Source organism: Pseudophryne corroboree, chromosome 2 (genome assembly GCF_028390025.1).
Source record: "Pseudophryne corroboree isolate aPseCor3 chromosome 2, aPseCor3.hap2, whole genome shotgun sequence".
NCBI classification, from domain to species: domain Eukaryota; kingdom Metazoa; phylum Chordata; class Amphibia; order Anura; family Myobatrachidae; genus Pseudophryne; species Pseudophryne corroboree.
Window position 1 is genome coordinate 658081516 of NC_086445.1, and position 12318 is coordinate 658093833.

Genomic DNA, 12318 nt, shown 5'->3' on the forward strand with positions numbered 1-12318 from the left:
CCATCCATTACTGCGGGATCCGACATATCACGAGTGCAGCACTCGTGATATGTCGGATCTAGGGGGATCCAATCCGATGCACACAGGAACGCGCATTGGATCGGATTGGGGATAAAGCACACGAAAATGCCGGATTTCACTCAATATATCGGGCCGAATGCCCGAATTGGGCTGAAATCGGGCATTATCGATCTAGTGCATGGGGCCGTTTAGTCCGGTATACACATTGTGGGAACAATTGTGGCCAATGGGGGTGATTCCAAGTTGATCGCAGCAGGAAATTTTTAAGCAGTTGGGCAAAACCAGGCAGATATAACATGTGCAGAAAGAGTTAGATTTGGGTGGGTTATTTTATTTCTGTGCAGGGTAAATACTGGCTGCTTTATTTTTACACTGCAATTTAGATTTCAGATTGAACACACCACACCCAAATCTAACTCTCTCTGCACATGTTACATCTGCCCCCCCTCCCCCCCCCCCCCCCCTCCCCTTGCAGTGCACATGGTTTTGCCTAACTGCTAACCAAATTCCTGCTGCGATCAACTTGGAATCACCCCCAATGTCTGCATCAGGCCACTTACAATTATTGTACTTTATCTGAATGAATAAGTGCACTTAGAAGTCTTAAAAAATATTTTAGTCAAGCTATACTAGATAGATACACCTGGTATGTGTCCTGACACGTCTCATGATAAACATATGAGAGGCCCTGGTTTGTTGGCGTATGTAAACGTTATTTACATTTATGAGAGTTGCATTATAGACAAGACTACAACTACTGTACCACATACAATGAATGCAGCACTATGTAAAGGAGCTGACAAAAATATTTTTATGTTTTCTACTATTTTATGAATTTTGTGGTTGATGTATGCCAGTTACTAACTGTTACCTTCAGACTCATTCAAGGTTTTTTGTTGAATTTCAGTTACTCAAGATTACATGTACTTTGCCGACATAAAAACCTGATGAGAAACTGATAAATATTGCACTGTGCATGTGCAGTGCAAATATATTTCACAGAACTCTGTAAAATGCATGAACTCCACATGAAATTGTCAAAAAATTGTTTCTTTTTCCCTGTATCTTAACACATTGGGCCTTACTCAGAGTTAGACATAATTGCAGGTAGCTTCTTTTTTTTGGTGGTAACTTGCGCTTTCCTTTAGTGCCCAGACATATTCTGGACCTGCAGCTTAGTCTGACTGGGGGGCTGGAATAGACATGTAGTCACAGCAACTAGGCTAGCAGCAGATACTGCCAAAAGGGGTTGTGTTGGCATGTATTCGTAAATTGTGGCCAAAAAGCAAACGTAACACACTAGTGGGGCCTGACTTGCGGGTGTTTCAACCCTGATGAAAGTTGCACATGGGTAATGATGATTGTGCCTGATTGTTTTTAACGTTTGTGACCACACTTATTTATGCAAAAATTGCAAACCAGTGTTTTAAAAGTCACTTAAGACTACATCACATACACTTGTTTTACACTAATAAATTATGCTTCATACTTAAGTTGGTAAAGGAGAATCCTGTACAAATGTTTTTAACGAGCATAATCATAAAGGTGAACAGGTCCATTATACATGTGGAAAATTAAGATTTTAAACCTACTGGTAAATCTTTTTCTCCTAGTCCGTAGAGGATGCTGGGGACTCCGTAAGGACCATGGGGTATAGACGGGCTCCGCAGGAGACATGGGCACTTTAAGACCTTTTAATGGGCGTGAACTGGCTCCTCCCTCTATGCCCCTCCTCCAGACCTCAGTTATAGGAACAGTGCCCAGAGGAGACGGACATTTCGAGGAAAGGATTTTGTTAATTAAGGGCGAGATACATACCAGCTCACACCACAACACACCGTACAACCTGGGATATAACTAAACCAGTTAACAGTATGAACAAATAAGATCAGCAACAGCTGGATCTGAATTGCAACACAACCCTTGTGTAGACTTATCAATAACTATGTACAAGTACTGCAGATTTATTCCGCACTGGGACGGGCGCCCAGCATCCTCTACGGACTAGGAGAAAAAGATTTACCGGTAGGTTTAAAATCTTATTTTCTCTTACGTCCTAGAGGATGCTGGGGACTCTGTAAGGACCATGGGGTTTATACCAAAGCTCCAGACCGGGCGGGAGAGTGCGAATGACTCTGCAGCATCGATTGAGCAAAAGAGAGGTTCTCATCAGCCAGGGTATCAAACTTACAGAATTTTGCAAAAGTTTTTGAACCCGACCAAGTAGCTGTTCGGCAAAGCTGTAACGCAGAGACGCCTCGGGCAGCCGCCCAAGAAGAGCCCACCTTCCTAGTGGAATGGGCCTTTACCGATTTTGGTAATGGCAATCCAGTCGTAGAATGAGCCTGCTGAATCATGTTACAGATCCAGCGTGCGATAGTCTGCTTGAAAGCAGCAGCGCCAACCTTGTTGGCTGCATATAGGATAAACAGAGCCTCCGTTTTCCTAATACAAGCCGTTCTGGCTACATAGATTTTTAAAGCCCTGACTACATCAAGGTACTTGGAATCCTCCAAGACATCCGTAGGCACCGGCACTACAATAGGTTGGTTCATGTGAAACTACGAAACCCCCTTAGGTAGAAATTGTGGACGAGTTCTCAATTCCACTCTATCCACATGGAAAATCAGATAGGGGCTCTTGTAAGACAAGGCCGCCAATTCTGACAACCTCCTTGCAGATGCCAAGGCCAATAACATGACCACTTTCCAAGTGAGAAATTTCAACTCAACAGTTTGAAGTGGTTCAAACCAATGTGATTTAAGGAACTGTAACACCACGTTAAGGTCCCATGGTGCCACTGGGGGCACAAAAGGAGGTTGGATGTGCAGTACTCCCTTCACAAAAGTCTGCACTTCTGGAAGAGAGGCCAATTCCTTCTGAAAAAATATTGAGAAGGCCGAAATCTGCACCTTAATGGAGCCTAACTTTAGGCCCATATCCAGCCCTGCTTGTAGAAAATGGAGAAAACGACCTAGCTGAAAAACCTCCGTAGGAGCATTCTTGGATTCACACCAAGACACATACTTCCTCCAGATACGGTGATAATGCTTCGCCGTTACCTCCTTCATAGCTTTAAGCAGAGTAGGGATGACCTCTCCTGGAATACCTTTCCTAGCTAGGATTTGGTGTTCAACCGCCATGCCGTCAAACGTAACCGCGGAAAGTCTTGGAACACACACGGCCCCTGTTGTAACAGGTCCTCTCTTAGAGGGAGAGGCCAAGGATCTTCTGTAAGCATTTCCTGAAGATCTGGATACCAGGCCCTTCGAGGCCAGTCTGGAACAATGAGTATCGTTTGAACTCCTGTTCTTCTTATGATCCTCAATATCTTTGGGATGAGTGGAAGTGGAGGGAACACATAGACCGACTGATACACCCACGGTGTCACTAGTGTGTCTACTGCTATTGCTTGAGGGTCCCTCGACCTGGAACAATACGTCCGAAGCTTTTTGTTGAGGCGTGACGCCATCATGTCTATTTGAGGGAGTCCCCAACCGTTTGTCACTTCTGCAAAGACCTCTTGATGAAGCCCCCATTCTCCTGGATGGAGATTGTGTCTGCTGAGGTAGTCTGCTTCCCAGTTGTCCACTCCCGGGATGAAAACAGCTGACAGAGCGCTTACATGATTTTCCGCCCAGCGAAGAATCCTGGTGGCCTCCGCCATCGCTGCTCTGCTTCTTGTTCCACCCTGGCGGTTTACATGTGCCACGGCTGTGATGTTGTCTGACTGGATCAGTACAGGTAGGTTGCGAAGAAGATGCTCCGCCTGTCTCAGGCCGTTGTATATGGCCCTCAATTACAGCACATTTATGTGCAGACAAGCCTCCTGGCTTGACCATATTCCCTGAAAATGTTTTCCTTGTGTGACCGCTCCCCAGCCTCGGAGGCTCGCGTCTGTGGTCACCAGAACCCAATCCTGGATTCCGAACCTGCGACCCTCTAGGAGGTGAGCACTGTGGAGCCACCACAGGAGAGATATCCTGTCCCTGGGGGAAAGGCTTATCATTCGATGCATTTGGAGATGGGACCATGACCATTTGTCCAGTAGGTCCCACTGAAATGTTCTTGCATAGAACCTGCCAAACGGAATGGCCTCGTAGGCTGCCACCATCTTTCCCAACACTCGAGTGCATTGATGAATCGACACTCTCTTTGGTTTCAGCAGATCCCTGACCATGTTCTGAAGTTCCAGAGCTTTTTCCATTGGGAGAAAAACCCTCTGCCGTTCCGTGTCCAGAATCATGCCCAAAAACGACAGTCGATATGTCAGCATCAACTGTGACTTTGGCAAATTTAATAGCCAGCCGTGTTGTTGTAGTGCCCTCAGAGAGAGTGCCACGCTTTTCAGTAACTGGTCTCTTGATCTAGCCTTTATCAGGAGATCGTCCAAGTACGGGAAAATTGTGACACCTTGCCTGCGCAGGAGCACCATCATTTCAGACATTACCTTGGTGAAAATCCTCGGGGCCGTGGAAAGCCCAAACGGCAACGTCTGAAATTGGTAATGACAATCCTGCACAGCGAATCTCAGGAACGCCTGATGAGGAGGATATATGGGGACATGAAGGTATGCATCCTTTATGTCTAGTGACACCATAAAATCCCCCCCGTCCAGACTGGAAATCACTGCCCGGAGAGATTCCATCTTGAATTTGAATCTTTTCAAATACAGGTTTAGGGATTTTAGGTTCAGAATTGGTCTGACCGAGCCGTCTGGCTTCGGGACCACAAATAGAGTTGAATAAAACCCCTTTCCCTGTTGCAACAGGGGAACCGTGATAATCACTTGCTGTTGACACAGCTTTTGTATCGCAGCTGAAACTATTTCTCTCTCTAGGAGAGAAGCTGGTAAGGCCGATTTGAAAAATCGATGTGGAGTCACGTCTTCGAACTCCAGTCTGTATCCTTGGGTTACAATTTCTAGCACCCAAGTTCGAATTAATCCAGACCTGGCTGAAGAGCTGAAGACGTGCCCCCACCGGTACGGACTCCCGCAGCGGAGTCCCAGCGTCATGTGGTGGATTTGGTAGAGGCCGGAGAGGACTTCTGCTCCTGGGAACTAGCCGCAGCTGGTGTTCTTCTCCCTCTACCCTTGCCTCTGGCGGGGAAGGATGATCCACGTCCCTTTCTGAATTTATGAGACCGAAAGGACTGCATCTGGTATGGAGGCGTTTTCTTTTGCTGTGGGGGAACAAAAGGCAAAAAAGAAGACTTACCCGCGGTAGCTGTGGAAACCAGGTCCGCGAGGCCATCCCCAAACAAAAGTTCACCCTTGTAAGACAAGACCTCCATAAGTGTCTTGGAGTCAGCATCACCAGTTCATTGACAGGTCCACAACGCCCTCCTAGCTGAAATTGCCATGGCATTGGCCCTTGATCCCAAGAGGCCAATATCTCTCGCAGCCTCTCTTAGGTATAACGCTGCGTCCTTGATGTGACCCAATGTCAACAATACACTCTCCCTGTCGAGGGTGTCCATGTCAGATGACAAGTTATATGCCCATCCTGCAATCGAGCTACTCACCCATGCCTACACTACCGCCGGTCTGAGCAGGGTTCCCGTAGTCGCATAAATCGATTTCAAGGTAGTTTCCTGCCTGCGATCCGCAGGATCCTTTAGTTTTACCGTGTCCGGAGACGGTAGGGCCACCTTTTTGGATAAACGCGTCAAAGCCTTATCTACCGTGGGTAATGATTCCCACCGTATCCTGTCCTGTGAGGGGAAAGGATACGCCATAACAATTCTCTTAGGAATCTGCAGTCTTTTGTCTGGAGTTTCCCAATCTTTTTCAAATAGAGCGTTCAGCTCATGGGATGGGGGAAATGTTACCTCAGGTTTCTTCCCCTTAAACATACAGACCCATGTGTCAGGGACAGAAGGGTCCTCTGTGATATGTAATACATCTTTTATTGCAATAATCATGTACTGAATACTCTTGACCACCCTTGGATGTAACCGAGCGTCATCATAGTCGACACTGGAGTCGGAATCCGTGTCGGTATCAGTGTCTGCTATCTGGTTAAAGGGACGTTCCTGGGACCCTGATGGGTTCTGTGACACATTAATATCCATGGATTGTCTCCATGCTTGGTTCTGGGACTTAGATTTGTCCAACCTTTTATGTAATAAAGCCACACTTGCATTCAAAACATTCCACATGTCTATCCAATCAGCAGTAGGCGGTGCCGACGGAGTCACTATTACATTCTGCTCCGCATCCTCTCTGGAAGAGCCTTCCACCTCAGACATGTCGGCACACACGTACCGACACCCCCACACACACTGGGATATAGGGGACAGACCCACAATAAGGTCCTTTAGAGAGACAGAGAGGGAGTTTGCCAGCTCACACCCAGCGCCACTGCGGTCTAAAAATTAATAATGTCCCAGACCTGTAAGCGCTTTTTGTATCACACTAGCACCAAATTAATGTGCCCCCCCCCCCCCCCTGTTACTTGCATACAGCGGTGAAGGGAGTCTGGGAGCAGCGTCTCTGCAGCAAGCTGTGGAGAAAATGGCGCTGATTAGAACTGAGGGACTAAGCTCCGCCCCCTCGATGGCGCGCTTCGGTCCCGCTAATTTTTATACTGGCGGTGGTCTGTATATACTGCCCATGCAGTATCTATGTGCCAGTGAACTTTTATGAGGTAATTATTGCTGCCCCCACCTGCGCCCTGCACCCTTGCTGTGCCTCGTGTGTGTGTGTGTCTTCTGCCGCCTTTGAAGTCTTCTTGCTTCTCATACTCACCCGGCTTTTATCTTCCGGCTCTGTGAGGAGGACGGCGGCGCGGCTCTGAGACAAACAGCTAGGCGTACCAAGTGTTCCGACCCTCTGGAGCTAATGGTGTCCAGTAGCCTAAGAAGCAGAGCCTATCAGTAAAGTAGGCCTGCTTCTCTCTCCTCAGTCCCACGAAGCAGGGAGCCTGTTGCCAGCAGTGCTCCCTGAAAATAAAAAAACCTAACAAAGTCTTTTTCCAGAGAAACTCAGTAGAGCTCTCCTAGTGTGCGACCAGTCTCCTCTGGGCACAGAATCTAACAGGTCTGGAGGAGCCAGTTCACGCCCATTAAAAGGTCTTATAGTGCCCGTGTCTAGATGCGGAGCCCATCTGTACCCCATGGTCCTTACGGAGTCCCCAGCATCCTCTAGGACGTAGGAGAAAAATAGTTTCCTCATATTTTAAGTAAAGGACTCAATCACCATTACTGGAATGCAGAACATATCACAGATATCTCCTGGGTACAGCTAAGTGGTCACATAGACTAGTGGGCCTAATTCAGGGTTGATCGCAAAAGCAAACTCTTTCTCTAATGGGCAAAACAATGTGCACTGCAGGGGGGGCAAATATAACATGTACAGAGAGAGTTAGATTTGGGTGGGTTATTTTGTTTCTGTGCAGGGTAAATACTTTCTGCTTTATTTTAACACTGCAATTTAGATTTTAGTTTGAACACACCCCACCCAAATCTAACTCTATCTGCACATGTTACATCTGCCTCCCCTGCAGTGCACATGGTTTTTGCCCATTAGTGTGCTTTTTTTGGTGTGCTCGTCATATCCATTTTGCATGTTTCATTTGCACTTTTGCAGAAAAGCATATTACAAGGAATACATTAGAAATATCTTCTTGTATTATTCTAATCATTTTTATTGTCCAAACTCTGGAGTAAAAAGACTTTGGCAGGTAAGGCAGCCTATCTTTTACACACATCTCTTAAAGCTCACCAAATTTCCAGTAGTATATACTGTACTGCTGCATCTTTGCATAATGCTCAAATTAACCATTTGGCTAATATATTGTGTGTAAATCTGGTTCTGACAGTAGCCAATGCCTGCTGAGCCATTTACCTCACAGCACGTCCCTGAATTCCACCCATGTATTTACAAACATTTCTACTTAAAATTGAAATACAAACTATGGGCATAGAAATTAAGTGTATGGTTCTTGTGTATTTACTCCTTAAATAAATCATGAGTGTGAGGAGACATATACAGTAGGTATAGGTTTTGTGAATTTATTGAACTGCATCAAGTGCGCATGGGAATATGCTTTTCTGCAAAAGTGCAAATGAAACATGCAAAATGGATATGACGAGCAAACCAAAAAAGTACACCGATAAGCAAAACCATGTGCACTGCAGGGGGGCAGATGTAAATGTGCAGAAAGCGTTAGATTTGGGTGGGGTGTGTTCAAACTGAAATCTAAATTGCAGTGTAAAAATAAAGCAGCCAGCATTTACCATGCACAGAATCAATATAACCCACCCAAATCAAAATCTCTCTGCACGTTACATCTGCCCCACCTGTAGTGCAACCAGGAGCAGTTCTAGGCATGGGCAAGCAGGGCGGGTGCCTAGGGCGCTGCGGCCCACGGACACGGCAGCAGTCATTCCGCAGGCGCCCACCTGCACCCCGTTCCTGCTCCCCGGCCTCAGCAGGCGCCGTGGGCTGTGTGGGCACCTGCTGCATCGTCAGACACTAGAGGTCATAATCGTCTCTCCCATGGAGAGGAACGGGCGGAGCAGCAGTGGCAGCAGAGACAGAGGGCAGCAGCGTCGGGAAGCAGGAGCGGGGCTGGTGAGTATTTTTTGTTTTTTAGTGTTTGTTAGTGGCGCTACCAGGAGGCACAACTACTCTGGGCACAAACCAGGGGGCACAACTACAGGGGCAGATGTACAGGGGGCCCCCAACTACAGGGGGCACAACCACTGGGGGCAAATCTACAGGGGGCACAGTAACATGGGGCACAGCTACTGGGGCAAATCTACTTGGGCCATAACTGTGGCCACGCCCCTTCCCTATGAAGCTACGCCCGTATTTTTTGTGTACACCTATGTTTGGCCTGGGGATGGAGGGACGGGGACGACCACAAGGTCTAGAACTGGCCCTGAGTGCAACATACTGTAGTTTTGCCCAACTGCTAACTTTTTTGGTTTGTTAACAACTCTAAATAACCTCCCACTGTCTTATACTCAATACTCCCTCTGATAGCACCTAACCCATGATTATTCTGTATATACCTTGTACTTGTTTTATATTTTCTCAAACTGTAAGTGCTTTTTTCTTGTTTTGTTTATGTACTCTGTATTGGGCGCTGCAGATGCCTTGTTGCACCATATAAACAAAAGATAATAATAATAATTTACGGGGTATCCCCTGAAAATTGATGTTTATGGAGGAATATGCTCCAACTATTGAATAGGCCCCATAATTTTTACAATGTGTAATATTTAAAGTTTCATTAGCCTTACAAAAACATATAGCAGTTTACACAGTCTTATTATATAGTACATTGTTGACTAATAACACTTACCAAGTGTCCTTTTATTATGAGGTCTTTCCTAATAGTACATGCAGACTCTAACTGGCCAGCAATCTGTAATAGATATGGTTGTAAGATTTTGTATTTAGTAGTACATCACTATTCCAGTATTTAGCTACACATCTGGTTAGCCATCGACCTACCATTTCATCCAGATATTCCAGGTGTTTGTCAGTGAAAACATTAAGACATTTCTGCACAGCACTGAGCTTTCCAACCAAGGAGATAATCACAATAATCCCAAACTTCCAGACCTAGCAAGAATAGACATTGAAAACATAATTTTATTATACAGGTACAAGTAAATACACAATTGTATAGACAATTATGACTTTTTCTCAATGTCAAAACCAGAAAATAAACATGTTAACTAGTTATAAAACATATTTTTACAACCTGAAATAAATGTTAAATGTGCAACTACTGTTGCACTGCATTTCAATATAAGGCACTGAAACAGAATTATATAGTGGGTTTACTGTACTGTATGTACCTTATATTGGCAGGGTGCTACTGTTGGCAACTCAGACAGCTTTGAGCAACTTGGTACTAAATATGAAAAAAATATTCTAATTGTATAGGACTTTTAAGTACAACCCTAAGGAAACTTGTTGTAACCAGAGTCGGCCCTAGGCATAGGTAAACTAGGTAAATGGCTAGGGCATTTGGTATGTCTAAGGGCACAAGCAGCTTCTGCTGATTAAAATGATATGCGGCATGCCTATATTGTTTGTGTGACTGCAGCTGTATCTGCATACGAAATACTATGTTATAGTGTATTCTTAGAAATCACTGTAATGTAGCATTTCATATGCAGATACAGTAACAGTTGCACACAGAATATTGACATGTCACATATCATTATAATCAGCAGAAGCTGCTTGTGCATCCTAGTCACATAGCAATGCAAATAAGACTCATTTCCATAAAAAAGAGCTGCCAGCTGACTCATGCCAGGTATCTCCTGATGCATGGCGTATTGAAGCAAGATGTACGAGGACACATCTGTATCCAAGCAGAGGCAGAGGTCACAGTGTTAGCAGCCATGTGAGTGCTGTGTGCAGGTGGGTTGGTGGTGCAGTATCGTTCGGCATATGTGTAAGGGGCATTATGTGTGTCATGTGTATAAATGCATTAATAATGTGCAGCATATGTGTAAGGGGCACTGTGCATGTCATTATGTGTATAAGTGCACTAACAAAGTGCAGCATATGTGTAAGGGACATTATGTGTGTCATTATGTGTATAATGGCATTAATAATGTGCAGCATATGTGTAAGGAACATTATGTTTATTAGGACATTAATAATGTGTGTCATATGTGTAAGGGGCATTACTGTGTGGTATTATGTGTATAAAGGCATTACTAATGTGTGGCATTATGTATATAAAGTGCTCTACTTGTGATGTAACTTATAGAAAGGGCACTACTGTGTGGTCTAATGTGAATAAAGAGCAAATGGTGTGGTGTAATGGGAATAACGAGCAATTTAGTGTGATGTAATGTGAATAAGGGGCACTACTGTAAGGAGTAACGTTTATAAGGTAAAGTGGTAATACTGTGTAATGTAACGTGAATTAGGGACAATATCGCATGATAAAATGTGAATAAAGTTGTACTACTGTGCGGTGTAATTTGAATTGGGGGTACTATTGTATGGCCATACCCTTCCCAGAGGCGGAACTAGCGGCAATCATATTTAAGCAATAGTATTTGTGTGCCTGATTATGTTTTATACAATTATTATTGCAGCTTCTGATATACATTTTACAAGTGTGATATTACTTCTGCGGCTGAAGTTGTTTGTGTGACATGAGACGTGTTCATATGATGTACTCAATATACACGTGATCATAAAGTGTGTGAATACTGTACTCTGTAGCGCTGCTGGTGTAGCAGCAATGCGAGCTGCATGAGTGTGCTGTGCGATTAGACAGGCGTACGCTGTCCCCGATGTGTGCGTTCAATAACATAGGGGCAGATTTATTAAGCTGAAGTGATAAAGTGGAAGGTGATAAAACACCAGCCAATCAGCTCCTAACTGTCATTTTTCAAACCCAACCTGTGATATGGCAGATCCGATTGGCTGGTCCTTTATCACCTTCCACTTTATCACTTCACCGAGCTTAATAAATCTGCCCCATAGTATTTCACCTCTCACACCAGGTGCCACAACATGCAACACGAACATGTATCATTTTGAGAATACACATAGCTACAATGTACAAGTTTTTAATTAATATGACGGCTTATGCTCTTACCATTGTGGCTCCCATGGACGGATCGGTTAATATGATTCTGAATCCGTGTTCTAAACACAATCCAGAACACGCGACCGGCAGGGAGTTGCAGGGGGTTTCCGCGGTGCGTGGCGCAATCTACTTTGTTTCTTGCCAACCTGTTAATCCAGTCTGTGCGCAGCAACACACGGCAGCCTGGGACGTTACGCTGGAGAAGGGTTTTCTGGTAGCTGTGTACTAGCGCGGTCTGTGCGGTGACTCTCAGTGATCACTGGCTGGTCCTTTCCATAACCCCGTACGCATTTCCCTCTGCCGGTGTCAGCACTGCTCTGTGTGCTCTCTGAGTTCCGCTTGTTTCCTTTTATAAAGGATCAGCCTCTCCCACCCTCCCAAGACAAGGCATGTGGTTTCTGGGAAAGCACCCTGGAGTACTGCCAAATAGATCAGCGGCAGCGCTTTCACTCTGTGACACATATCCCCCATGTTCAGGCTACTGTACCCTCTTCTTTTCTAATGCACATCCGCTGACTAGCTTATTAATTTGTAGTTACTGTTAAAACTAAGTAAATCGATATTTGGTTTCTCTGTGAACAGTGCTATTCATGTTACTATAGGAAATAATCATAGCGTACATCTGAAGCAAACTGATGAACTACAGTTACGTCTTTTTATTAAAATAAGAAATGTTTCTCACAATAGGGGGCATATTTACGTCATGTCATTTTGCTGTAAA

General features: G+C 45.0%; 1 protein-coding gene across 1 annotated transcript in view; it reads right to left on the reverse strand.

Annotated features, from left to right (window-relative positions):
* Nucleotides 1–11940, reverse strand: part of LOC135042583 (mucin-3B-like) — a 55309-nt gene extending 43369 nt beyond the window's left edge. Inside the window, exons 1-3 of the mRNA XM_063955033.1 lie at nt 11607–11940; nt 9488–9598; nt 9336–9398 (exon numbers count right to left, since the gene is read on the reverse strand). Of these exons, the coding sequence (XP_063811103.1) occupies nt 9336–9398; nt 9488–9598; nt 11607–11621 (189 nt within the window). The 5' untranslated portion in view covers nt 11622–11940. The remainder of the gene's footprint in view (nt 1–9335; nt 9399–9487; nt 9599–11606) is intronic.
* Nucleotides 11941–12318: the final 378 nt, after the last annotated feature.